Here is a 27051-nt window from a genome sequence, read left to right on the forward strand (position 1 = left end):
TTGCTAAATTTTGCTATAGTGACTCTTCTTTTGGAAAATGTTGCATGACTTTATTTTGTTAAGTTTTACATTAATGCATTGTCCTTGGTGATGTAATTTGTTACTGGCTGAAAAAAAAAAATTCAGATGGGGTATATGAGATTTTAATAAGGATTCTGCAAGTGTCAGCGAATGTAATTTAATGTTTTTAATGACTGTGACAGAAACAACACATTTTTATTTTCAAACAATGAGATAATTAATTGGAACATGAATTAATTTTTAGCTGTATTGTGTTATAGCGACGCCTCCTTTGTAAAATGTTGCATGCCTCCATTTTGTTAAGTTTTACATGAATGCATTGTCCTTTGTGACGCAATTTGTTATACTTGGCTCGAAAAAAAACATTTCAGAAGGGGGCATGTGAGATTTTAATCAAGATTCTGCAGGTGTTCGCAAATGTATTTGAGTGATTTCCAATGTCATGACAGCAACAGTACATTTTTCTTTTCATATAAAGAGCAAATTAATTGGAACATGAAACTACTTATTGCTAAATTGTGTTATAGTGACTCCTGCAAAATGCAAAATGTAGTATGCCTTTATTTTGTTAAGTTTTATACCCATGCACATTGTCATTAGTGACACAATTTGGTTAAAATTTCAGAGAGGATACGTGAAATTTTGATAGGAATTCTGCAGATGTTAGCAAATCTAATGTAATGCTTTGGAATGCAGTGAGAACAAAGGTACACTTTCTTTTCAATTTGAAAGCAAATCTATTGGAACACAAATCAACTTCTTGGTAAATTGTGTTATTGCGTGCTTTTATTTTGATAAGTTTGATCCCAATGCATATTTTACTGTTGTATGACAGCTTCAAGTTCAAATGTTTTGAGTTTGCGCACGTACGAAGACAATATGAGCGTTACTTTTGCCGACTTGGAAGAGCGAATTAATTCTTGCTCTCCCAGATGAAGACTTAAGTGGCAGCAGCTGCTCTGAAAGCACTCTGAAGGAGAAAAAAAACAAAAACAAAAAAAAAAAAACAGATTTTGGGGTGGGGGAGTGCTGGGCTTCCCATAAGTGCTTTTCTCCCATTTGCTACCACGCGTCCGCCCTCTGGAAATAGATTTGTTCATCTCACATTTTCTCTTTTGTCTTGATGATGAAGAGCTAGCTGACTGCCCCCCCCAACACACACACACACACACACACACACACACACACACACACACACACACACTAACAAAAATCTAAGTCATTTAAAACAGGTCTATATGGGCTATTTGACATTGCTCTACTGCCCTCTATCGGTAATAATTGGAAACGCTTGTACTTCAACCAAAGCACAAGAAATCACAAACTATTTCGTTGTATGCCTGCCGTGCGATAGCAATGAAGACATAGCATTCTATTTTGAAAATGCATATTTTAAAACTAAAATAAAAAAAAATCACTGCAAACACCCACCATACATACACGCCATACAGTATAATATATTATTTTGACCTGGCAGCAACACAAGGGAATAAAGGCGGGGCAGTAATGTCAAATGTATTTTTTTTTTTCGCGAAAGTTTAAAATTCAAAACAGTCATATTAAATTTAACACACATGCCGAAAGTCTGAATAAAATTAATAATTCATCCCCCCCAGTCAAAATAGGAAGGTTATTTGCTACTTATGCACTGTATGTTCAATATTCAAGATGACCTTCTCACATTCTATACATGCTTGCAGTTAAGTATACAAAAATTCTTCGGAGATGATTTTGATTTTCGGGTGGCGTTATCCTTGAATGAAGCACAATATTCAATATTCTTGTGCGTTTAATGGGAAATGCTTCAGCTGCACTTTGACACTTAAACGGATAAGAAAATGTCTGGAGCATTTAATCAGTGGTGCATACATTTATTTTGTATGTTTTTTTTTTTTTTTTGGCCAATCAGAGGTCAGCTTTGATGTGTTGAATTAATCTGCCCAAGTTCAGAATCAGTAGCGTTCGCACACGTAATTTTCACTGTATTAGGATTAGAACTGTTTCATTTACCAATCAGATTTCAGATGGTCTTTTTGTAGTTTTACATTGGGAAAACTCACCTATTTGCTGATTTTGTGTTCATGCCAAAGCAATATCAATATTTCAGCCATCTTTCCACAAAGGAACTTCAGTGAAATTTTGTTGGGTTCCATTTAGACAAAAGTAGTGCTTTGCCATGTTATTGTGTGATCTATAGGCGATTTTTTTTTTTTCAATTGCTATTCAGTGGAATTTCACTGCATATTTAACAGTCAGCATCCCTGTTGAACATAGTGTACTTTATTTACTTTGTCACGTTATTAGATAAATTTTGACTCTAAACTGGTGTAAATATTGTGTAGTATCCACAGAACGGATTCTGGAATTTTGACATGATAGAGATGGATTAGGCCAAATTGTAGTTTACATCGGTCTGGAACCGGCATTGAGATTAGCGAAACCCAGCACCTCCAGGCTGTCGTAGTCATCGCAGGTGTCTTGTCCAAACCACATGAAGTCTCCTCCGTCCAGAGGCGTCCTTGCCGATTTTTTCTGGTGGTCCCGCGCAAAACGCCGGGCCTTGGTGGGCTCCACGGTGGGTTGCGTCTCAAAGTCAGCCCCGTAGACCGATTTTTTTTGGGCGGCGATCGGTACGCCGTGCTGGCACAGGCAGAAATGAGACTTGTGCTGGCTGACCTCCGTGGGACATTTTCTACGGCCTGCGCCCTGGTGGCGTGAAACGGAATTCCATTACGAGGAGAAAAGTCACGCCGAAACGCGATCGGTTACGTAGGTAGATACTCACGTCATCAAAGACGATGATATTGTCCTTAACGATTAACTTGTTGTCAACGTGCGAGTGTGGATACGTCCGGAATTTCTGTCAAAACATTCAAACACAAAAATGAGAACGTTTCAAGGGGCTGCCGTAGACCACTACTCACACCGAGATGCTCACACAGAGAAAACAGGCTGGAATTGCTCATTACAAGCCACACCCCTTAAAGGCACATACACAACAAAAATACTCTAATTTAACTGGCCAACAGCACTCAATTTCCGGAAATTAGTCATCATATGCCACACCCCTTAAAGGCACATACACAACAAAAATACCCAATTAAACTGGCCAACAGCACTCAATTTCCTGAAATTAGTCATCATAGGCCACACCCCTTAAAGGCACATACGCAACAAAATAATCCAATTTAACTGGCCAACAGCACTCAATTTCCTGAAATTAGTCATCATAGGCCACACCCCTTAAAGGCACATACGCATTACTCATAAATTACTCATTACAAGCCACACCCCTTAAAGGCACATACACAACAAAAATACTTCCAATTTAACTGGCCAACAGCACTCAATTTCCAGAAATTAGACATCATAGGCCACACCCCTTAAAGGCGCATACACAACAAAAATACTCCAATTTAACTGGCCAACGGCACTCAATTTCCTGAAATTAGTCATCATAGGCCACACCCCTTAAAAGCACATACACAACAAAAATACCCAATTAAACTGGCCAACAGCACTCAATTTCCTGAAATTAGTCATCATAGGCCACACCCCTTAAAGGCACATACGCAACAAAATTCTCCAATTTAACTGGCCAACAGCACTCAATTTCCGGAAATTAGTCATCATAGGCCACACCCCTTAAAGGCAAACAAGCAATACACAAAAATGCTCTGTATAAAACCTCACAAAATAAAGGCATACATCATTAAGCAAGTGAGTCACCATAAAACGATTTAGCAGTAAATCCCTCCAAGTTCCAATTGATTTGCTCTTAATTTGAAAAGAAAACAGTAGATCCCTGCCAATTAAAAAGCACAAAATTAGATTTGATAGCTGTAGAAAAACCTGTTCAAATCTCACTGAAGTGACTTTATGCACCCCACATTTGAGAACACGTACCTTATCTGTTCTCATCTTGGTATAGCGGTCAAATTTAAAAGCTTGCGGCAACTCCCCGTGAATCTGAGACAGCATCCTCCCGGTGCTCGTGGACAGTTCGCGATTCCTCCCCTCGTAGGACTGGGCGTCCGGATGAGGGAACTGAGGAGGAATTTAACATAGGTCACAGAATTTAGTACACCTGAACCCTTTTTAAAACCATTTAAAAATATTATTAATTCAACACTTAAGTAACCAATTACTTTAGATGCTAAAAACAACTCAGTAATTCAGTAACAATTGATTATTTTAGGCACGTTCGTACCAAATAATTGATCACTTTAGTATTTAAATAATTCAATCAATAAATTATTTGTACTTTTACTTTTGTACCTAAAGTAATCAATTCATTTACTGTTTCATTACTTTAAGTAATCAATTACCCTGGTACTTAAATAGTTTAATAGCAGCTTTAGACTACCTCTTGAAATATATATATTTTTTAAAAGTAGCTTGGATCAAAAATCTGGATTCATAAAAAAAAAAAAAAAGTAAAAATATGTCTTTGGGAGTGAATGAGTTCATATTCATACTCATTCAATTTCACATTGTAACTAAAAGAATTAAAAAAGTATATAGTACACATTTGCTTGCAGTAATCAATTCATGTAGTGCTTGATTACTAAAAGTAATCAATTACTTCAGTGCTTAAATAATAAGAGCTTTTTTAGACTGTCCTTCATGAAAATAATTACAATAAGTATCAGTATCTGGGATTCATTTTCTGGACTCATTAAAAAAAAAAAATGTCCGGGATTGAATGAGCTAATCTGCATAAAAATTCAATTTCATAATTAAATGTCTAAATGCAACACATTTGAACAGTGGCTTTCTGTGTCTTATCATAACTGAGCAAAATGCAAAAAGCTACTTTTGTATTGACTTGGATTATGAGATGAAATATGTCTGGCTTGGAAAAATAGAAAAGTTGTTTTACCCAATTTCCATCATTGCTCATTGGCGAGTAACGCTTTCCACCTTTTACCATGCTGGCAGTTTGACAGTGGTTTCAGTAAACGTCAAAACACTGCTGGTGACTATGGAAACGGCATTCAACAACCGACGCGATACGTGCTGGCTCTCAGGTGGCTCCTGAGACGAAGAACTGGAATCCAAAAAAATGTTTACAAGCAAACATTAAAACATAAAATTGTCGGTTATTTTCTTAGCAAGTTAAAAGTTGACGAATGACATAATGGAAATGATACAAGCCTTTAGTAAATAAATAAGAGATTGCATTACGTTACCTGGGAAATGGTGGTTCGTCTAAAAATAACACCCTTGCGAGTCCCTTGCAAAGATAAGAATGACTGTAGACATAAAACCTGTGACATCATCAAGTTTGTGTGTAATAAGGTGATGAGGTTTGACTTCATATTACATCATCATTGCGGTCATAGAGTCACTTTTGAGAACTGTTTGCCATGGGCTCACAGTTTTTCTTCCCGTTCTTGTACAGGTGCCTCCTCAAGTGCTTAGCCACACGCTGCCACCTGGGAAAAAAAAATATAGGGGTGATGCAGGAGGAAAAAAAAAAAAAAACAAGTCTTCAGCCATGCCCCAAACAGAGTGCGTTGCTCAAGTCTGGGAAAAAAATCCCCGCGCCAACAAAATGATACTATGAGATATCTTAGAAGTCTGTTAAGTGTTCAACCATGCCCCAAACAGAGTGCGTTGCTCAAGTCTGGGAAAAAAATTCCCGTGCCAACAAAATGATACTATGAGATATCTCGCACAACATCTAGATGACTGGGGAAGGGGCAGTGGGGTATGGCGGCCATGTTCAAATAGAAAGAGGAAATTTAATACATTTTCATAACACTTTTTCTTTTTAAACCAATTTAAAGGAGGAAAAAAATGTATCACAGGTGCTTGATGAAGCTTCACTTCCTCATCATTACTTTGCACGTACTTCTCCTGTGCATCGTTGTACTTATTCAGCCTGTCCGCCTCTTCCTTCTTCTCCTCCATCCATCGCCGCAAGAGAGCCTCCTTTTCGCTCCTAGCCTGTGACAGCGCCTCCTTCAGGCTGCTTTGCTCCAGGTGAAGGGTGGCCAGCTCTTTCGTTTGCTGCTCCGCGGTGTACTCGTGTTGGTAAAGAGTCGTCTTCAGGGCGTTGCTCGCCTTAGCCAGAGAAATAGCTTCTTGCCGGTGGTGGGCCACACTGAATTGACAACATAAAGGATTATATATATATATATATATATATATATATATATATATATATATATATATATATATATATATATATATATATATATATATATATATATATAAAACTACACTTAACTTTCTGTTGAGTGAAGTTTTGTTACTTTGCACCTGTGCAGGTGTAATGACAATAAAGAAACCTTCACATTGTTAAGGAAAATAACATGTGGAAGGTAGACATTTAAAGGTTATTAAGCTGAAAGGTTATAACTGCATTAGAAGCTGCACATTGAAAAGCTAAAAAAAATAAAAATAAATCCCATTTAAGAGATGGTGAAAATGGCAAAAATGGAAAAAGTAAGGCTCTGGTCATGGATCAAAACTGTTTTGTTTTTTTTGTTTTGTCAGGGTATTAAATTAATTAGTTTCAACCTTGTGTTTTTTTCTGCCAAATATCCCTTAACCAGCACAAAGCATTTTTGAGTGAAAAATAAAAGACTTAAAACAGTCCTGTGTCACGCATCCCTGATTTTATCAAACTTTGGAACAAAATTTTTAGCAATATCTATATTTTATTCAGCAATATCAGAAGATGGCTTGTGTAACATTTTATTTCTAGCTCATCTAATGACATTACTGTGTCAAAATCAGTATAATGAGAAGTTGCATCTGAGTGTATTAAACTTTCAAAAAGATAAGAAATATCAGCAGAAATTTCACCTGTTCTAGGAGCACGAAGCTTCCCTGGCGGAGGTCATTCTTACCGTGAATGCCAGTGCTGCAGCTCAGCATCTTTCAGATACAAGACAGTGGTCAAGTCGGAGACGGTTTGAGACAGCTAAGGACACACAAAATACACCGTGAAGATGCACTAAAAGTTCAAAGTTCAATTTCTGTTCTTACCTTTTCAGCAAGATGTTCACTTTCTCTGAGTTGAAGTTGAAGCAATCGGACATTCTCCCCAACTTTTATTCCATTTTCTGAGCTGTATGAAGTCGAGGTCAACATTATTTGACAAGGTAAATAAAAAAACAACAATAAAAAAAACTTGATATTTCTTACCTTGACGACTGGACATCTTCTAAAAACTGCTGGCGAATTTCAAACCGTTCCTCCAATTGAGACACTAAAACATAGTGTCCAGTCAAAGTCAATTGATGGAAAGACTATTTAAACAATAAAAATATAAGAATCTTACAGCTTGTGTACACGCCCTCGTATGGAATCTTTTCAGTTTGGTCTCTGAGTTGCAGTTTAGCAAGCACGTGACTCTTCCAGCTGGCCATGTTAATTCACGCGTTCATCTCGTATTTTTCTGACTCACGAAATTGAATTTTCTTTTCTTAATCTTCCACGCCCGATTGTGGGGTCGAACACAACAGCTGATTGTTAAAACGCTGCAGTCAGCTGATTAATGCCCCGCCCACAAACGGCACCGCTATCTCCACCTTTGGCCAATCAGCATCTCTTTACGCATGTTGTTATGAAACCGGAAGTTTGTAGCTGGGCGCGAGCCAAATCCAAATTAGTTATTACTGTTTTTTTTTTTTTTTGAAGGAATCGTTTTTATGTTTAACTACAATTAGAAAGTGTACTTGGACTTTCAAAGAAAAATATAAAAAAGTAGTCAAAGTAAACGTCACAGGCATCGCCCCAGAGCAGGAAAAACGAAAGTAAGAAAACTATATCAATAAATTAAAATGATAAAAATATATGAATATTTATGTTTTTACAGATAATATAAAGAGATAAAAAATAAAGATAAAAGAAAAATATATACACAAACCGACTAATTTCCTACCAGTTCTTTCTAGAGATAAGGAGAATTTTCCCAAACTTTCTAGAACGATGGCCCACTAAGTACTTCCGGGTTCACATCGTCACCTTAAACTATTTTATTTACAATAACATTGATATAATTTTTAATTACTTATATACAATTTTATTTTACGTATTTTAAAATGTTCTCGTTTCATTCACAGCACCTAAATATTTCGATAACCGAAATCATTTTCGGAGAAAACGGAAGTTGTTTGTCGTCACGCTACACGACACCGACTGGTTGCTTTATAAGGAGGAGGACAACCTCGGTAGTTCATAATGTGCCTACTTTACTTTTCTAAGTTTGACAACTTGAAACAAAATATTTTTTTCCAGCATTAACACCATCCCAGTGGTCATATCCGCCGCTCAATAACGTGTCCTTGTCTTCTAGTGGCAGTGGAGGAGCTTAGCATGCTAAGCTAAGAGACATCAACTTCAGCTAACATCGACAATAATGTGTTGACAGAAAAATGCAAAAGCTTGCCTAGTCTTTCTTTTTCTTATTCTTCATCATGAGCTCGTCAGATGGATGCAGAGATCCTGCCAATCATGTCCAGGAAGAAAACATGAACTCCACAGGAGACACCAGCAAGCATGTAAGTAGAACGATCTGCAATGACTGTGTTAGGAATCATTGACTTGCTATTAATAGTGTGGGAATTTTTATATAGTGGATCATAAAGTGCACTAAAAAAATAGTCGAACACAAATCTCGAATACTAATTTTCTCCGTTATTATCGGTAATTACATGATCCATTTCTGTTCCATTATCAAACGTGCAGGATTAACGCCACCCGTGTACCCCCCGTAATGTGGAAAAAAATAAATGAATCATCATAATGTTCTAAAATGATTGTATCTTACACAATTAATAGCAACTTATATGCGTCTGTTTTGTAATGTGTTGTAACAGCGATTGGCAGACCAAGGGATTTTGAACACATCCTTTGTTCTTTATTTTGCTTTCTTTAACTCACTTACTTGTTTTGTACTTGCAAAGGACTCAACCATATGCTCCGGAAACAACAGCAGTGAAATCAAGAGTTGTGCTGTGGTCAAGTACTGCGCCGCCCGACCTCCCAGCACATATGCCCTGCTGCAGGAGAAGACAGATCTCAAGTTGCCTCCCGCCAACTGGTTGAGAGAGAACCCCCAGCTGGGCTCCGCTGGCACCACCGTATTGGGCTCCAGCAGCAAGAGCAAGCCGTTTTCAAGGTAGCTTATGTTATTTGTAGTGGGTTAGATGTGACTTGGTTTCTATTTTTGTTTTTGTTTTTAAGAGACTTATTTTTATACAGCACAGTACTACAGATTTTCATCCTCCTGTGCTAAGTGAATCAATTTTAAAGGCTTTCCACTAGATGGCAGTCGTTTCAAAATTGCCAGGGGTGCCCAAAATAGAAGGAATTTATAAAATGTTAATTTTTTCAATATAAAAAAAAAAAAACAAGCTGGCATGTATGTATTGTTTGCATATGGGATTTTGATTACTACATAATGCAAACTCTTAAAGGTGATAAAGCAAAAAGTGTAACTTTTTTTTTTTAATTTTGTGTGTATGCCTCTACACTAGAACCACACCAGCACTGACCAAAAAGCATCCCATACTCAGAACAAAAACAGTAGAAAACTATTATAAGCCAACCGTTTTATCACCCCGCCTACAGCTATTATTTGTTTATCTAAAGTCTTGGTGACAAATTTAAATTTGAGCAATTTTATCACTAGCCACTGAAAAATGCACTACAAATGGCGGTGGGCCGTAGTTTGGATACCCCTACTTATATCATTAGTAAAATGAGACTTATCTAACGTGACGAAATTATTTTTTTTGGTCAGTTTTGGAATGGCGTACGACTTTATCGACTGCATCGGGGATGAGGTGGACGTGGTATCGGATTCAGAGGTTCGTGGAACACACCGCACGTTTTCGTCCGCGTCTCTGTAAACATACATTAATAGCAACTGTTTCCATTGACAGAACATCAAGAAATTGTTAAAAATCCCCTACAGTAAGTCGCACGTCAGCATGGCCGTCCACCGCGTGGGACGCACCCTCCTTTTGGACGAGCTGGACATACAAGAGCTCTTCATGAGATCCTCGCAGGTTCTGCATTTAGATTAGTGACTGACTGACACTTTTATACTATAATCACTAATTTAAGTTAATATGTCTACATTGTAGACGGGGGATTGGACGTGGCTGAAGGATTTTTACCAACGGCTGATGGATCAGAAGTGGCAGAGGAAAAAGAAAAGCAAAGAACATTGGTATCAGAAAGCCATCCTGTCCAAGTTCCTCTACTACAGGTGAGTTAAATCACTCAAAACAATAAAGAAGAATTATTTTCATTTTCTTCCGTGTCCCTCACCAGTATTAATGGCGACTGCGCCGCCGAGCCCGACGCGGACAATCTGAACGACGAAGAGGAGTGCGGGACGCAGGAGTTCGGCTCCTCGTGGCCCACCGCTTTCACTGGCTCGGACGCAGAAAAAGCGGCGGCTTGCAAACAGGTGGATTAGCATTTCAATTTTTTCCACATTGAGAAATCATGTTTCATATATGAAAAATTCACGCGTAATGGGTGTTTTAAGATGGCGGCGAAACACCAGATAAAGCTACTGAACTCACGTCCAACATCGTTTGTTGCCAACAATTAACCACAAGATGGTAGCAAAGCACAAATAGTTCCTCAACTCACTTCAATGTCATGCATTTACACTAAGATGCCACAAGATGGCGGTAAATATGCATTGAATACCTTTATTAATAAACATGTTAATATTTTGTGTTAGCTATGGTTGCAGTGTGTTAACAAACATCTAAGAAGTTTAAATATTGCTGGTGTTGGGCCAGAACCCTGAAAAATAAGTCATATTTGATGAATTTCATATTTTTTCACACGTCTAGCTGCTATTTGTTTTTTACCATACTTGTCAAGTGGGAGGGTTAACACTACATTAAAAAATTGTGTTTTTTTTAAGACATTAACACATTACAGCAAAAGACTAATATTGTGAAATTAATTGATGAAAAATCAAATTTAAACTTGGCAAAATTTTCTTCTTTTTTTTTGCAAAGATCCGGCACATTTCTTGATTTTTTTTTTTTTTTTTTTAATGGTCATTAACATTTTGCATCAAGAGACAAATATATTGAAATTCATGCTCTGCAAAAACATAAAACCAGCCACCTTCACCACATCCCAAAATAAAAGGAGACGTTTGACATTTGAAATGTTTTAGGAGCGTGTCCCCATGGATAGCAAATTTGCCCTGGGCCAGGTGACGTCGGCGTCCCAGGAGCAAAACCTGCCGGCGCTCTTCAACGAAGGCGAAAACAGTCAGGTAAGCTCATTCGGTCAAAGGTGATCTGAGGTGACTCAACAGTCAAACGTCTTTCTTGCACTTCACAGGGTTTAAGGAACGACTTTGTGCGAAACATCATGTGGACCTTTGAGGACATTCATATGTTGGTTGGCTCCAACATGCCCATTTTTGGAGGGGGGCGTTACCCGGCTGTCAGCCTCAAACTCAGGTTGGATGTTTGGATGTGAAAGTTTGTCAAAAGTGCGGCACGGTGAAGTAACGGTTAGATCTATGGGATGAGGTTTGAATCTCAGTGCTAAATTGTGTGATTTTTTTTTTTTTTTCTCTCCCCCAGGGACAACAATAAACCCATCAATATCCTGACAGGTATCGACTACTGGCTGGACAATCTGATGTGCAACGTCCCCGAACTGGTCATGTGCTTTCACGTCAATGGGATCGTTCAGGTAAATTATGTGTTCCTTTTTTGTTTTTTTTTACTTCCTGCCATTTGTTACATTTCAGTTCTGTGTTTAACAGAAATATGAGATGATAAAGACAGAGGACATCCCTCATCTGGAGAACTCGACGTTTTCCACCAGGGTGGTGAAAGACATCGCTCAGAACATTCTTTCTTTCCTGAAGTCTAACTGCACCAAAGAGGGTCACACCTACTGGCTTTTCAAAGGTAGAGCCGGAGAGAGTTTCGTTTCAAATGCGCGGTCGTATTTTTAACAATCTGTATCATCAGCTAGCGGGAGCGACATCGTCAAGCTTTACGATCTGACCACATTGTGCGAGGAGGCCGAAGAAGAGAAGAGCCACAATCCTTTCACGCTTCCTGTGGCCGTGCTGCTTTACAAGTAGGAAAATGTCGCCATTTGTTCTAAAGGGGGGGGACATCCCTAACTGGTTTTGTTTGTGCTTCAGAGTGGCGTGCAACCTGATGCTCAAGGCCCGAGAAAACAGAAAACACTACGGCACAATCCGAACTCTGCTTTTAAACTGCGTCAAACTTCTGGACCAGGACAGGCATCCCCAGGTAGCTTATTTGACGCCACATAAGCTGAGTCTTCAGTCCCAGTGGCAGCAAACAGAAGCTCGCGATAGTTGAGGTTGTTACAGAATTATTTTCAATGAAAGAAGCGAGCAGGCTGAATCTACGTCCGAGCCCACTCGTTTAGATAGATGCAAGGAAGTGGAGGAAACAGGCCCCACCTGAGCGTTGTAAATCTCTTACCCAGATTTCTTTTGAGATCAATTCAAAGTCAAGTGTAAACTCTGGTTGTTATCATGTTTGGTCAGCTACAAGCTTCACTTTATGAGACCTCCGGGCACTGCTAATATAACCGCGGCTCTCCGTGAGACTACAGCCAAAGGGATGGGAAGGGACAACAGTACATTTACAGTACATGTAGTAAGCACACATTGTCTCGTTTCTATTGTTTCACGGTATGAACTGGGAGTTCATAAACAACCTGAAAACTTATTTTCAAACCGATCTTGGACTTGAATTCCTCACAAGTTACAGAACCGCAGAATTTCCCTCAAATCGACAAATCAGCCCCGATCTCCCCTTCCCCACCCACACAGATCATCGCCTCAGCACACTACATGCTGTCCGAGCTTTTCCAGCTGGACGAGCCACAGGAGGAGGACGACGACGGAGGCGAGTGTTTCCGGGCCTGCGGCTCAGAGGACAGCTACAGTAATGATGACCGCGAAGAGGAAGACGAGGACCTGGGGGAGGAAAGCGACGGGAGCCTCTCAGAAAATAACTGCCGCACACAAGACGACAGTAAAGCCGTGGCTGTCATCCGCTCGGTGGGGGAGCTGTCTGTCCCGGAGAAATACAAATCCACTCAGCTCATCCGAGTCAGTGAAGTTTTTTTTTTTTTTCCGTATATGTTTTTTCCCCTGTTGCTTAAATATTTTATAAGTGTGTTTTTTGGGTGTCTGCAGCCAGGTTGTGCTTTCCCTGTCTCACAAGACAAAGAGGAGAGATGCAGGCATGTTCTCAACTATGTATTGAAGGCAAGTATGCTGTTTTTTTTTTTTTTTTACACAAACTTTGACTTTAACTGAGACTTTTTGAAATGGTAGAAATACAACTTTGTGAATGGACTACTAGTTAGCGTTTGCTGATTTTAAATCATAATCGCTAGAACACTAATGATTGTGATTTGTTAACTGGTTAGCATAAAAATTGTGTTTTTTAGAAGATAACTAATGAGGAGTTTTATTCACTTATATAAAACACTTGGTAGTTATATCCACTTAGTTCAACTCAGGTTCAAGCTGAGTTGATTACAAAAAATGTGGGCGGGGCATTTGAACGCTGCTTTTTAAAGTATTAACTAGTAAAAATACAATTTAACTTTCATATAACGACGTTTGTGATTGAACTACTAGTTATTCATTCAAAACAAAGAATTTGTAGCTACATCCAGTCATTTCAACTCACATTCAACCTGAGTAGATTATAAAATACGTGAACTAACTACAAGCGTTTGTTGACCTTAAATGGTAATCGCTAGCACACTAATGCTAATCCCGATTGCTAACCGGTTTGCTGAAGCAAATTTTGAGTTTTATCCCCTCATAATGACAAAAACGATTCATTATAGTCTCTCACACCAAATCACATTGAATCTTTTATAAAAGTTTTTTTTTTTTTTTTTTGGGGGGGGGGGTATTTGATAAAATAATCAATTAAAAAAAATATTTGATTGAGACTGCCCTCATATTCTGCAGCTGATTAAACAAATGTCCCCAGGCAGTATTTTTGTATTACGATTTGATTGAACTTGCCGCATGGAACTGCGCAGGGACTGAAAGCTGTGGACGGCAGCATCAAGAAGGAGAGTGACCTCCCCGCCGTGGACCCCAATACTCCCATCCCCCTCAAGTATGAAGACAGCGTCGCCGAGAAAGGCATCTCCCCTCTCCTTGAAAGAGGTCACTATCTTATCTGGCACCGTTGTGCTAAAGCAGAGGTGTCCAAACTGTGGCCCGAGGGACATTTGCGGCCTGCCAGACACATTTTTTTGTGGCCCGTGGTATATGCTAAGAATACGTTTGACATGGCCCACAATGGTATCTCAAAAAGTAATAAAGGTTTGACGGGGACACTGTCACATGCGTCAAAAAGAAAAATCCAAATTCATCTAATCATTTTCAAAAAAAGCCTTGACTGAATTTTTTTTCCCTTCAAATAACTACCGTATTTTCCGCACTATAAGGCGCACCTTCAATAAATGGCCTGTTCTAAAACAATTTAAGGCGCACCGGATTATAAGGCGCACCGTCAATAAATGGCCTATTTTAAAACTTTTCATATACAAGGCGCACCGGATTATAAGGCGCACGTTCAATAAATGGCCCATTTAAAAACTTTTCATATACAAGGCGCACTGGATTATAAGGCGTATAGGATAGGAGCGTGGACCTGACGTCTTTGGATTTTTCCCAATGCGGCCCCAAAAATAAAACGTTTGGACACCCCTGCGCAAAAGCTAGCAAGCTAGGTAAAAGCGAACATTTGTAAACGTCCCGTTTGTCTCAGTGGGGCCCTCGCCAGCGGCCCAAAAGCACCCCACGCGCTCGGGCATGATTCCCGGCACGTGGCAGCACCAGATGAAATTGCAGCTCTTCCTCAAGGCCTCCAAGGCTTACTACGTTCTATCCGACGCCGCCACCAACCTGCTGAAATACGGACGAGCCTTGCGCTACATCAAGCTGTCCCTGCAAAGCTACGGTAAGATGGCCACGCCCGGAGCTAATCACATGTCTTGTAGGAGTGCCCATCTCCGCCATGAAGGAATCAAGGAATTGCCGTCATTTTTTTTTTTTTTGCCATCATGTCTCCGTTGCCGTCGTGTGCGCAGATGCCTATTGCTCCATCAGAGGCGCCCTCCACCCGCACGTGCTGCTGTTCCACAGCCACTGCCTCTCTTTGTGCGGGGACATCCAGCTGATGCTGGCCCAGAATTCCAACAACAGAGCCGCCTACCAGGAGGAGTACAGCTACCAGACCAAAGAGGACCAGGAGATCTTACACAGCCTGCTCAGGGAGAGCAGCTGCCAGGGTCAGCAACGTCCACACAATCCAACGTAGTTACAGACTCTGAAGTCGCAGTAATTGAGCCCCACACCCGCGCTAGAAATTCAATAACTGCCCATTTTAATTCATGCAATGCCAAAGACGTATTTGTACGTTTTTGGAGTCTAGACATTCAATCCCATTATCCTATTTTTTCATGTGTTTTTTAAACGTTAGGGTACAGGAGGGTTAAAAAAAACAAAAACACTATTTTCAATGTATTGTACTCATTAAGAATGCCAATACGAGCCATTGATACATCCTACTTCGCAATTTTCTGCAATCAAATTTTGTCTTTATTTAATTTGATGGCTAAATAATTTTTCATGTATAATTAATACTTTTCAATATACTTTTTTACTTGATGTCCACTGAATGAGTGCTCAAGGCTCCAATCGCAGCTCACTTTTTTGTCATGTGACCTTCATAAGCTGAGCTGTGAGCCTTCAGCACGCAATGTCATTAAATGGCAAATATTTTGTTAACTGGAACAAAACAAACAAGTTTATTTTAATTTTTTTTTTTAGTAAATGTTAAAGTTAATTTACCTGGTGTACTACTAAAATAGGAGATTTTAAAAAGAAAGAGAAAGGCTGAAATTCAATTAATCGATTAGCAATCCTAAAGACGTGATTATACGTCATTCACGGTCCAGAAATTCATCCCAAAGATGTAAATATACTTTTTTTTTTGGCACTCAATTCCATGTACAGTGTTTTTCTTCAATATTGGGGGGGGGGTCGAGTACTGACAACGCCATTCGTCTGCCACCAGCGTTCAACATGGCCACGGACCTGTCCACGGACCCCGAGTACCAGCTGTTCGTGAGCAGCAAATGCTACGAGGCGGCCTACGAGCTTCTGCTCTCGGACGCCTTGAAGGACGAGGCGTCGGAGCAGCTGGCCCAAGTGCTCAAGCGGCTGGGGAACATCCGCAACGAGATGGGCGTCTACTACATGAACCAAGCGGCCGCCATGCAGACCGAGCAAGGTGAGACCATGAAAAAAAAAAAGAAAAGAAAATGACGTCGCCGGCTCTAACCGAGCGCGCTTCCGCAGTCAAGACCTCGGTTTCGGCCGCCGAGCAGGAGGTGTGGAAAAAGAGCTTTGCCTTCTTCGAGAAGGGCATGAAGGACTTTGAGGCCATCGGCGACAGCACCAACAAAGCGCTGCTGCTGTGCAACACGGGCAAGCTGATGAGGATCTGCGCCCAGGCGCACTCGGGCGTCTCCGCAAGCGACAGCAGGGGCGAGTTCTCCCCTGAAGAGGCGCTCTACTACCACAAGGTGGCACTCAAGTTTTGCTTTCCGAGCCACATACACAAGCCGAACACATTTTCAGCATCTTGACTCATTTTTAAATGCGAGAGAATACCCCACGGATTATGAAAAAAAATCCTGCACGTGCATTATTTATAGGAGGTTAGTAGGGGCGGTACTAGGGGAAAAAGTTAGAAGTAGCAATTTAACTCATTGAAGCCCAAAGACATCATTTTACGTATTTTTTTGTCTGCATGAGTCCAGGCATTCAATTCCATGTATTTATTCAGTTGAATACTAATACTAAAGTGATGAATGAGTTTTGTTACTAAAGGACAAAAGTAACTTAAGTGATCAATTACATTAGTTCTTAATTATGTAGTGTAATTAAATACTGTTGTGCTCAATTCAATTCGTCCTAGCTATTTTTATGCCATCTAGCCAAATACTTAAAAAAAAATAAATTGGTATTAAATACCTGGGGATTGAATGTCTATGTCTGACTCCCAAAAACATAAAAATACGTCTTTGGGATTGAATGAGTTAATAATAGTCTGAAGAGTTTGGTAGTAGTTTACGATTAAGGGTAAAGCTTTTACCAGGAGTTCAGCAAAATCGAGAAACAGTACATGGTTTCTTTTCAATTTAAAAGCAAATTAATTGGAACACGGAACAGCTGTAATTTGGTACAAATTTCGAGCATTTGGGTCACGCGCTTTATTTGCAAACGGCAGGCCATCGACTACTACCTGCGCGCGATGAGGTCGTTGTCAGGCCGAGAGAACCACCAAGCCGTGTGGGACAGCGTCAACTGGGAGCTGTCCACCACCTATTTCACGCTGGCCACACTCCTGCAGGACTACGCCCCGCTCTCCCGGAAAGCCCCCGAGCAGGTAACGTCCATATCGCTCGTTTGCTTCTGATTAAAATAAATAAGTCATTCAATTATTATTATTTTTTTTTTGTAGATTGAGCGCGAGGTGACGGAGGCCATGATGAAATCGCTCAAGTACTGCGACCTGCACACCGAGTCGGCCCGCCAGCCGCTGTACCAGTACCGGGCGGCCACCATCCACCACCGGCTTGCCTCCATGTACCACAGCTGCTTCCGCAATCAGGTGGGTTGCTCCGCCCATCACGCAACTCGTTTTCAAATTGGGGGTGTATGACCCTAGGGAAAAGGCTTAGTTTTTTTTGTTTTTTTCAGTTTTAGACTAACCTAGAACTTGTGTAAACGCTGTAAATACTAGCTAACTGTTGATATATTTTTCTTTTGTTAATGTTATAAAAGGTACAGTTTTCGGTGTGGTTATACAATTTTTATAGATAATAACCTTATTTATTGTCGGGGGGGTGGCAGACGACTGCCATGGAAAGTGCATCATTTCTTTTTAATTTCAAGCACTTTACTGCACGTTTTTTTTCTTTAATTTTACTCTCCTATAACTGACATAAATGCTGCAACAGTCACTGAAATTTGATTTCTATTGTATTTTTTTCCCGTTAATGTTCAAAAGGGTATTTTCTCTTGAGGGCGGTGTGGTGGGGCTTTTAATTGAGAAGCACTGGACTAACGCGCGCGAACGCACCTCAGGTGGGCGACGAGCGCTTGAGGAAGCATCACCGCAGCCTGGCCGAGCTCCACTACGGCAAGGCCGTCTTTTTGTTCCTCAGCCTGAAGGACGCGCCGTGCGAGCTGCTCCGCGCCTTACTGGAGAGGGTGGCCTTCACCGAGTTCACCATGGCGGGTGCGCCCTCCCGCAGTCCGCCTACCCGATGGCCCTGGTTTCAATTGCCTTGATGAAGTTTGTTTTGTTTGCGTCTCAGCTCAGAATAGCAGCGCGGCCAAGCAGAAGAGCCTGACGGCCGCTTTGGAGATCTTGGCCGAGACTCGCTGCGCCTTCCAGATTATTCACAAAGAACTGCTTGAGGAGCAGAAAGAGGTAAGTAGCACACCCCATTGAGTTGTCTTTTGATGGTTTGGGGGCTTGTTCTCAAGTCCAGTACGAGGGGGTACGTGGAAACACCTGGGTGTCTGTGAGATTTTCATACTTTCTGCAGGAATCTGCAAGACTTGCATGATTAAGTTTTTTTTTTTTCCAAATGAAGAGCAAATTAATTGAAACATGAAGCATCTTTTTGCAAAATTGTCCTATAAACAAAATGTTTTTATGTCTTTATTTGGAAAGGATTTGGTAGAATTTGCATTGTGATAAGTGACACAGTTATCCAGCATTAGTCTTTTCAGATTAAGAGTAAATCAAGTGGAACATGAAGAAGCTGATTGCAAAATTGTGTGACAAGGAGTCCTTTGGGAAATGTTGTATGCCATTATTTTGAAAGGTTTTGTAGAATATGCATCGTGACAAGTGACACAGCTATCCAGAATTAGCCTTTTCAGATTAAGAGCAAATCAATTGGAAACTGAAGAAGTTGATTGCAAAATTGTGTTATAGGGAGTCCTTTGCAAAATGATGTATGCCTTTATTTTGAAAAGTTGCAGTGGGGTTATTAACACGTTTACCATTTAATTCAAAAGCAAATTGATTGGAAAATGGAGCATCTTATTGCAAAATTGTCTTAGTGTGCCTCCTCTGCAAAATGTTGCATGCCTTTATTTAGATGTTTTTTTTAATAGAATGTGCATTGTGATATGTGACAATCACTTTGTGTTGTTTCTTTTCGAATTAAGAGCAAATTTGTTGAAACAATACACTTTCTTATAGTGACTTAATTTCTGGATTTTCTTTATTCAATTTGGCCACTAGATGATGCTGTTGCTCCAATTCACTCACCCCATTCGTGTCTTCTGTGACGTTCAGGAAAGCACGGCCACTTCTTCGGGCTTCTCGGGGTCCGGACTGAACCTCCAGGAAGTTGGCAAGCTGACGTCTCTGTTTGAGTCCCGCTTCTCCGACCTGCTCCTGCAGCTCATCAAACTCATGACCAAAACCAAACGCAAATCCAGGTGAGGAGCTCCCCCCAAAATGCTTTTGACACCAATTCTTCTCACATTTTTTTGCCGTGCAGCAAAAAGGACGAAGATCTGCTGCAAAGCTACAAGAGCGTTTACTCCAAGCTGCTGCGCTGCGACAAGAACACGCCGCTGCTCCACCGCGTCGACGTCTACGCCCAACTCCTGCAGCAGCTGACGCCCGACGACGCCCCATCGTGACCCCCCTTCCGTATGGTATCGTAAAAAAACTACTTGCACTTTTTTTTTTTCGGGAAATGCTAGTTTTGCATTGCAAGTTTCTACGTGTACAGTTTATACATCCAAATTAAATTCGTTGACTCGCACTTGAGTTGGAGGCGTTTTCCTCTGCGGCGGTGCTCCTCTCTGAGCTCCTCAATACGGCGCTGATAGGAGTCGCTCTACGCAGAGCATAAATAGCGTAACAAGGCCAGTTATGTTCAAACTGTTGTTCAACCCTCCTGTTGCGTTTGTTCGCGAGGAACAGCAATAATGTCCCCGAGGTTCAAGCACAGTAACAAACGTGCTAGTTAGCATTAGCATTAAGCTAGCCAGGCATTTTTGAGTTATTCGGTTCCACGGCAAACGTTCGATTGAGAAGCTTCTTGTATGTTGATCTGTTCAGTATTTGCAATCTACAGCTTGGTGGGAAGTTGAAAAATGTTGAGTTGAAGTCCTTGACACCAGATGGAGCTAGTGTAGTAAATTTGCACTCGTATCTCAAGGCGCCACTGTATAGAAACAGCGCAAATACTAGGAAAAGGCAATGTCAGCTGATGTAAACAATAGTGCTGGGGGGAGGGGCGAGAGCGTCCAATTGACGCCGTTTTGTACAGAATTTTTCAGAGTCGCTAGCCAGACCTTGAATGCTCAATCCATAATCAGCTGGGCTTATTTTTCATATCCAGAGCTTCCCTTGGTGCTGTGTGAATGTTGTTTTTTTTTTTTTTCTGTTGAAACCAAAAACAAAAAAAACAGTGCAATCTTGCAAAAATGTCTTCATAGTGGGCATATTTGCTGTGACATGGAAATAAACATTTTGGAATATTTCATATGGAATACTTCATGTACTTTTTTCTTTCTTTTATAAACAGACATACACAGTTTATTTATGTATATATATGTATTTAAATAAAAGTACAGATATATATATACATATATATGTATCTGTACTTTTATTTACACACATATATATATATATATATATATATATATATATATATATATATATATATATATACAAATGCTTAAAAAGAGGTCATAGACACATTCTTCCATGTTTTTTCTTGCCTTTATGCAAATAAATCACAGATATTGAAGTTGTACAAAGAGAGAGTTGAAGAAGAATTGCGCACTGACTTTTCCTACTCGCACGCGTGACTGAACACTGATGGAAAAAGCCAAAAGGAGGTCAAAGGAAACGCATCCAAAAATGTGAAACGCGATGCTGTGGAAAAAAAAAATAAATAAAAATCCCCGGACACGCCCATGACACAGAACGATGTGGATGACATCACAGTTGTCTGTAAAACCCCCCCAAATAACTTGACGCCATTATGTCTCCGTTTGTGACAACAGCATCACGTAAACATTTTGAATATTGAATTCGAAGGTTTTTTTTTTTTTTCTGAAGCGCCCTTTGCTGACTACAGTGGACAAAGTGTCTTGTGTTCCCTTTTGTCCTTGCATTTGAAGATATAAAACACACATTTGACCTAAAAAAAACAAACGTCCCATCTTCCCGGCGCGGAAGAGCGCGTACAAATCAAATAATAAATAAGTCCATTGGTACCTGAGCGAGGACGAGATAGAGCACCTTTGAGTTGGACGGCGTCACCGTCTTGTCTTTGCTTCTTCGTGTGTCCAAATATGTCCCAGGCAAGCTTTCCGTCGCTCTTTTCTATGTTTTTTTTTTTATATATAATCGGCGTCCATTTTGGGCGTACGGACCAGTCCAGCTGAGCCTCATAGTGCAAATAAAAAAAAAGAGACTCCCAAGATGCTCAGAACTCTTTGGGGGGCTTGGGTGGTCTGTAGGGCAACGCCGGCGCCGCCCTGAAAAGCACAAGGCAACATTTTCACGGTGGGAACCGGGACGGGCGGACCAAGTCCGGACCCACCTGCCGGGTAGCGGGACGGCCGGCGGCGCTTTGGGCACGGTGGGGATGGGGATGGCCAGCGGGCCCCTGGCGCCGACGGGAAGGCCCGGCCGGGCGCTTCGGCCCAGCGGGTCGGCCGGAAGCGGCTTCTGAGGGGGACTCGGTTTGTCCAAGTCCTGCGGGTGAACAAATACTTTGGTTAAAAACTTTCACGGTTCTTTGGGGGACTCTGAAAAATTGGCCCATGTGTCAAGTGTAAGGTTACATTTGGGTCTGAAAAATTCTGTCATGAAATAACCAAACCACCATTTTTTTGTCATTTCGGCCCATGTGTAAAATTAAGTTGCATTTGGGCCCGAAAGATTCTGTGTCATGAACCCCCCCCCCCAAAAAAAAGTTTTTTTTTGTTTTTTTTTCAATTAAGCCCATGTGTCAAATATATGAAGTTGACATATGGGTCTGAAAATGTCTGTCATTAAATATCTAAAATTCAATTTTTTTTCCATTTCGACTCATGTGTCAATTATATGAAGTTTACATGTGGGTCCGAAAAATTGTGTCATGAAACAACAACAAAAAATATTTTTTTAATTAAGCCCATGTGTCAAGTATATGAAGTTGACATATGAGTCTGAAAATTTCTGTCATGAAATATCTAAAATTCTTTTTTTTTTTTTTTCATTTCGACTCGTGTCAATTATATGAAGTTTACATGTGGGTCCGAAAAATTGTGTCGTGAAATAATTCTGTCAATTTGCCCCATGTGTCAAGTATATGAAGTTCACATTTGGGTCTGCAAAATTCTGTCATGAAATATCGAAAATTCTATTTTGTTTTTTTTTTTTTCATTCAGGCCCATGTGTCAAATATATGAAGTTAACATTTGGGTCCCAAAAAATTCTGTCATGTAATAATTTTGTCAATTTGGCCCATGTGTCAAGTATATAAAGTTCACATTTGCAGCAACCAAACAAATGCAGTTCAAGTTCCCTTCACCCTGAAATATCTGAAACAAAATGGCTGACTTCCTGTCTCTTATTAAACAGCAGTTTGGTTTTCTGGGTCTATTCTTGTTAAAATTTCCTCATATTCTTGATCTTTTGTTTAAAAAAAAAAAGATCTAACAGTTGCGGTACTATTCTTTGTGTGTTAAATTCTGCCCTCTGGTGGCCAAAGGTGGCAACACGACGAGGAGCATGACAACGCCCACTAAAGCGAAGCAAAAAACTGCTTTTAATTCTTTTGAAATATCTTGACTGTATGCGTGTATGAAATACAATGACAGAGTGCCTTTTTTTTTGTTTTTAAAGTTTTTTTGTGTTTTTTTTCTTCCCCGCTTTCAGTGTTGATGCAATACTTTGGCTCAACTGAAGGAAGGTTCTGCAAAAGGCAACGTTTGTTGTGCACCGGGACGTGATTGGCCTTCAAAGGCGCCTAACCCCAATCACAAATATTAGCGCTGACAGAGGCGGCGTCACGTCTCCCAATAAACGGCTAAACACATTTCCCCGGGAGGGCCGGCGCCGCCGTGGCCCCCGCCGCCCTTTTTATCGAATCTCTTATCCCATGTGTGACACGTCGTCCCTCCGCTTGATTAGAAGCCGAGCCGTCCGAAAAACGGCGCCTTGTTTTGACACGCCGTCCTTTTTAGGAGGCGGGCGGCTGCCTTTCTCGCGGCTAAAATGGGCATTTAGTCCTGGCGGTGCATCTTGGGAAATCACGGTCAGAGCGCGGGATGGCCGTCATCCGTGCGCTCCCGATACAAATGTCTTCAAAATGACACGCGCAAAGTGAGTTGGCATCCGGAGCGACCGTTGAAGCCGACGGCGGGGATTTATTCTCGCCACCTTTTTTCGATATTGCCGACTCGGCAAGATGAGTCATTTGAATAATGCCGCAATCGGTTTGAAGTATTTTCCCCCGCTCCCCATCTCACCCAAAATGCTTTGTGCGGGTTAAAAAAAAATCACACATCCTTGAAAAAAGGTTCATAATTCCTGGTATGGTCTACCCCAGCATAGCCTAGCCTAGTATAATCTATTTTAGCCTAGCATAACCTACCCTAGCCCATTTTAGTCTAACCCTATTGTAAACTAGCAAAGCCTATTCTACCCTATCATAGTTTTGGTCTAGTTAAGGATGGCCTATCTTATTTTAGGCTAGTCTAGTCTTAAAACGGTCTACCCAAGCATAGGATAGCCGAGTCTATCTTCATCTACCCTAGCATAACCTACCTAAACCTAGCATAGAATAAAATCTATAGTCTAGTTTATCCTAGCCTAGAATTTGCTACACCTAGTCTAGTGTATGCTACTTTAGTGTAATATAGCATATCCTATTTCAGTCTACCCTTGCAGAACCTATTTTAGTCTAGCATTGTATAGTCTATAATCTAGTCAAGTCTAGCCAATATAGTATATACCCTAGTCTAGTCTAGCCCAGCCCAGCCTAGTCTCACCCGACATAGTTTAGTCTACTTTAGGACAGACTGGACTAGTTTAGTCCATAATCTAGTCTATAATATGGTCTACCTTAGTCTAGGATGTCTTGGTCTAGCCTAGCCTAGTCTACCTAAGTCAAGCGTAGAATAGCCTTGCCGAGTCTAGTCTGTAAACTGGTCTAGCCTCAAGAATGTCTTAATCTACCCCAGATTATCCTTTTTTTTAGTCTAGTCTATAGTCTAGTCTAGCCTAGCTAAGCAAAAATCTAGTCTATTTTAGCCTAGCCTAACCTAGTTAAGCATAGTCTAGCCTCGCCTAGTTTAGCCTAACCTCATCTAGGATAATAACGCCTAGCTACGCACAGTACAGTATCGTTTTAGACATACCGTAGCTGTATAGTCTACTGCTGTAAAAAACCCACCAAAGAAAACGGACTGAGCGACAAGATGGAAGCCGGCCGAACCGTAAATTAGCGGACGTACCTGGCCGAGTCGGTAAGACGCGGGCCGGCGAGGCAGACTGAGGAAAGGCGCTACGGCGGCCGGCGACAGAGCGTCGACGCGACGATCCGGCGGCGGCGGCCCGCGTCGGGTCGGGAGCGGAGGCAGCGCGGGCTGGCCCACGCTGAGCGACGCGGGCATGGGCCGGCTGATGTGCAGCGGCTGGTAGAGCGGCAGGCGGCGCAGGCTGTGCGAGTGGAACTTGTGCGGCGGCAGCAAGGGCTCGGCGCTCAGGAGTGACGGCTGGGCGGGAAAAACACATTGGAAATATTTTGAAACTTAAGTAAGAAGATCTTACACGTGACAGCTGTCAAGTGAGTACGGGTATTCCACAGGGCTCAATCCCGGGGCCCGAAGCGAGGGAAGGCCATTTCTTTTTAGACGTCAACTTGCGATAAGCGAGACCCACCTTGTAAATGCTGGCTCCTAGTCCACAGGGTTTGGGAGGAGGTTTGCGTTGCGGTACAGGTCTACACGTGGACAGGGTCCTGGTGGGGCTGGTGGGCCTCTTGGCCTCGATGGATCTGCAAAAAGTCCCACAAAGGTCAGAAACATCATCAGCGTACTTGATGCATTGTGATTGCACCTCTATTATGACAATTATGGCGTTTTTTTAGGATTCAATAAAGCAACAGTAGGCAAAGATTGTGTGATGTCTTTTTTTTCCCTTACAGTAGACGAATGAGATTAATTCAGTCTTGATACTGTACAATGTCTGGCGCCAATAAATAATACAAAATCAAACCGTTTTTTTGTCGCACCCTTTAACGTCAACAAGCTCTCCAGTGAGTACAGGTATTCCACAGGGGTCCATCCCGGAGCCCCTGCTGTTTACGATCAACACCCTGCACCCTCTGCCTTCATGTCCTAGATGTAACCTCCTATAAAAACGAGTTGAATTCCCGAAGGTTCCGATTTTCCGAGCTTACCTGAGCTTCTCCAAAGTGCTCTTCCTGTGCGTGAAGAGCAGTCGCAGCAGCGTCTTCCTCTTGAGGAAGACGAGGCCGCTGGCCAGCAGCAGGCCGCTGGCGGCCACCAGGACGCCCACGATGACCAGCACGCTGTCGGCTGAGCCAGCACACCGCAAGACGCACATTAATGCACGTACGTGGGGAAGCGCTAACTCATTCAATCCCAAAGACGTAAACGGCAGCTCAAACTCAAAATCGTCTTCTTACGATCGTCTTCTTCTGTCTCCCTTTGTTTACCCAGAGATTGCCCTCTGGTGGCGAGTAAAAACATTGCAGATAAGCAACACTGGACTATCAGCCACAGGGTTCAAAGCGCGAGAAAAAAGTAGCGGTTTATAGTCCGGAATTTTCACTCATTCATTTAGTATCCGACATTCTCAAACACGCCTTTAGTTAAGTTGAAAAAGATCAAAAAAAGTACCTGGATTTCAATGTCCAGACTTAAAACGTAAAAATATGTCTTTGGGATTGAAAGAGTTAAACGCGAGCTCTCATTTCACAATGTCATCATCTTGGAAAGCCCCATGCGGCGTCATTTATTGCCGAGGCTGATTGGGAGTTGTGTTATTCCGAGAAATTCCAAAGCGGGGAAAAGGACGTAAAACGAAACAGCTGTGGATTAGCGATGACATCATCAAAGGGGGGGGGGGGGGGGGGGTCACCTGCCAATCTGGTGGGGCCGCTGTCGATGCTTCCGCCGAAACCGCTTCCCTGGCAGAACGGGGGGGCCCAGTGGGCTTCGCAGTGACAGTTCTTCTTGTTGTTGCACACCTGCAATAGCACATACAGCTTTATTCTCATAAAATACGATTTTTTTGGAACGTTTTTTTTTTTTCCTTACGAACTGTCCTCGTAATGTTATGCTTTTTTATGATTAATTATATAAAATAAAATAGGATGCTCTAACCTGAAAACAAAAGGCAACATGCTTTTAAATTGCCCAGCGACCGCAATGATTAAACGGACAACTTGCTCCCGAGTCAATTAGAGTTTAAGGTGGTCTGCGCCACCATAAAATATTGAGCTGGTCTGCTAGTTGGCACTCACCCCACGTCCGTTACACTTTCCCGAGCACTCGTGGACGCCAAAGACGCTGACGTTCTGGCACTGGCGATTCAGACACACCTGCCAATAAAAAAACGCAGCTTAAGGTATACAGCATGATATGATATATGATATGAGCTATGATGATATATAAGACCTCATATATGATTTGATATATATCACATCATATATCATATCATATGATATATATCACATCATATATCATGTGATATGATATATATCACATGATATGATATATCATATGATATGATATCATATATGATATATATCATATCATCTGATATATCATATACTGTATCATATAAGATATATCATATATGTGATATGATATATATCATATCATCTGATATATCATATGATATCATATATGATATATCATCATCTGATATA

The 27051-nt window shown here is 41.2% G+C and overlaps 4 protein-coding genes across 5 annotated transcripts in view; 1 reads left to right on the plus strand and 3 right to left on the minus strand.

The window, feature by feature from the left end:
- Window positions 1-2281: 2281 nt before the first annotated feature.
- Window positions 2282-5321, minus strand: tex36 (testis expressed 36). 2 transcript variants are annotated; one of them, XM_088421704.1, is made up of 5 exons: window positions 5214-5321; window positions 4904-5071; window positions 3928-4068; window positions 2807-2881; window positions 2282-2727 (listed from the first exon to the last, which is right to left on the minus strand). In XM_088421704.1, exons 2-5 carry the CDS (start codon window positions 4952-4954, stop codon window positions 2425-2427), a joined length of 570 nt encoding a protein of 189 aa, XP_088277830.1. In that variant the 5' UTR covers window positions 4955-5071; window positions 5214-5321; the 3' UTR covers window positions 2282-2424. The 2 variants fall into 2 exon arrangements, with proteins under 2 accessions (XP_088277830.1, XP_088277829.1); XM_088421703.1 differs by lacking the exon at window positions 5214-5321 and having other exon boundaries at window positions 4904-5131.
- On the minus strand, window positions 5290-7537 carry LOC148419866 (autophagy-related protein 16-1). Its single transcript, XM_088421702.1, has 6 exons — window positions 7316-7537; window positions 7180-7243; window positions 7021-7102; window positions 6882-6955; window positions 5879-6130; window positions 5290-5459 (listed from the first exon to the last, which is right to left on the minus strand). The coding sequence occupies exons 1-6, from the start codon at window positions 7401-7403 to the stop codon at window positions 5369-5371; spliced, it is 651 nt and encodes a 216-aa protein (XP_088277828.1). The 5' UTR covers window positions 7404-7537; the 3' UTR covers window positions 5290-5368.
- A 639-nt stretch (window positions 7538-8176) lies between these two features.
- edrf1 (erythroid differentiation regulatory factor 1) lies at window positions 8177-20662 on the plus strand. Its single transcript, XM_088421701.1, has 25 exons — window positions 8177-8537; window positions 8943-9157; window positions 9782-9848; window positions 9924-10049; window positions 10128-10252; window positions 10318-10456; window positions 11189-11290; window positions 11359-11480; window positions 11607-11718; window positions 11792-11939; window positions 12003-12114; window positions 12182-12293; window positions 12845-13126; window positions 13214-13285; window positions 14080-14209; window positions 14817-15008; window positions 15139-15339; window positions 16128-16343; window positions 16412-16638; window positions 17346-17504; window positions 17580-17729; window positions 18206-18359; window positions 18439-18554; window positions 19434-19579; window positions 19642-20662. Exons 1-25 carry the CDS (start codon window positions 8454-8456, stop codon window positions 19784-19786), a joined length of 3654 nt encoding a protein of 1217 aa, XP_088277827.1. The 5' UTR covers window positions 8177-8453; the 3' UTR covers window positions 19787-20662.
- A 198-nt stretch (window positions 20663-20860) lies between these two features.
- adam12b (ADAM metallopeptidase domain 12b) overlaps window positions 20861-27051 on the minus strand; it is a 59942-nt gene continuing 53751 nt past the window's right edge. The window contains exons 17-23 of the mRNA XM_088422227.1: window positions 26644-26721; window positions 26259-26367; window positions 25555-25693; window positions 25035-25149; window positions 24608-24868; window positions 21706-21860; window positions 20861-21640 (exon numbers count right to left, since the gene is read on the minus strand). Coding sequence (XP_088278353.1) covers window positions 21589-21640; window positions 21706-21860; window positions 24608-24868; window positions 25035-25149; window positions 25555-25693; window positions 26259-26367; window positions 26644-26721 — 909 coding nt within the window. The 3' untranslated portion in view covers window positions 20861-21588. The remainder of the gene's footprint in view (window positions 21641-21705; window positions 21861-24607; window positions 24869-25034; window positions 25150-25554; window positions 25694-26258; window positions 26368-26643; window positions 26722-27051) is intronic.

The sequence above is a fragment of the Hippichthys cyanospilos genome, chromosome 8 (genome assembly GCF_059441005.1).
Source record: "Hippichthys cyanospilos isolate Australia breed blue-spotted pipefish chromosome 8, RoL_Hcya_1.0, whole genome shotgun sequence".
Classification (NCBI taxonomy): domain Eukaryota; kingdom Metazoa; phylum Chordata; class Actinopteri; order Syngnathiformes; family Syngnathidae; genus Hippichthys; species Hippichthys cyanospilos.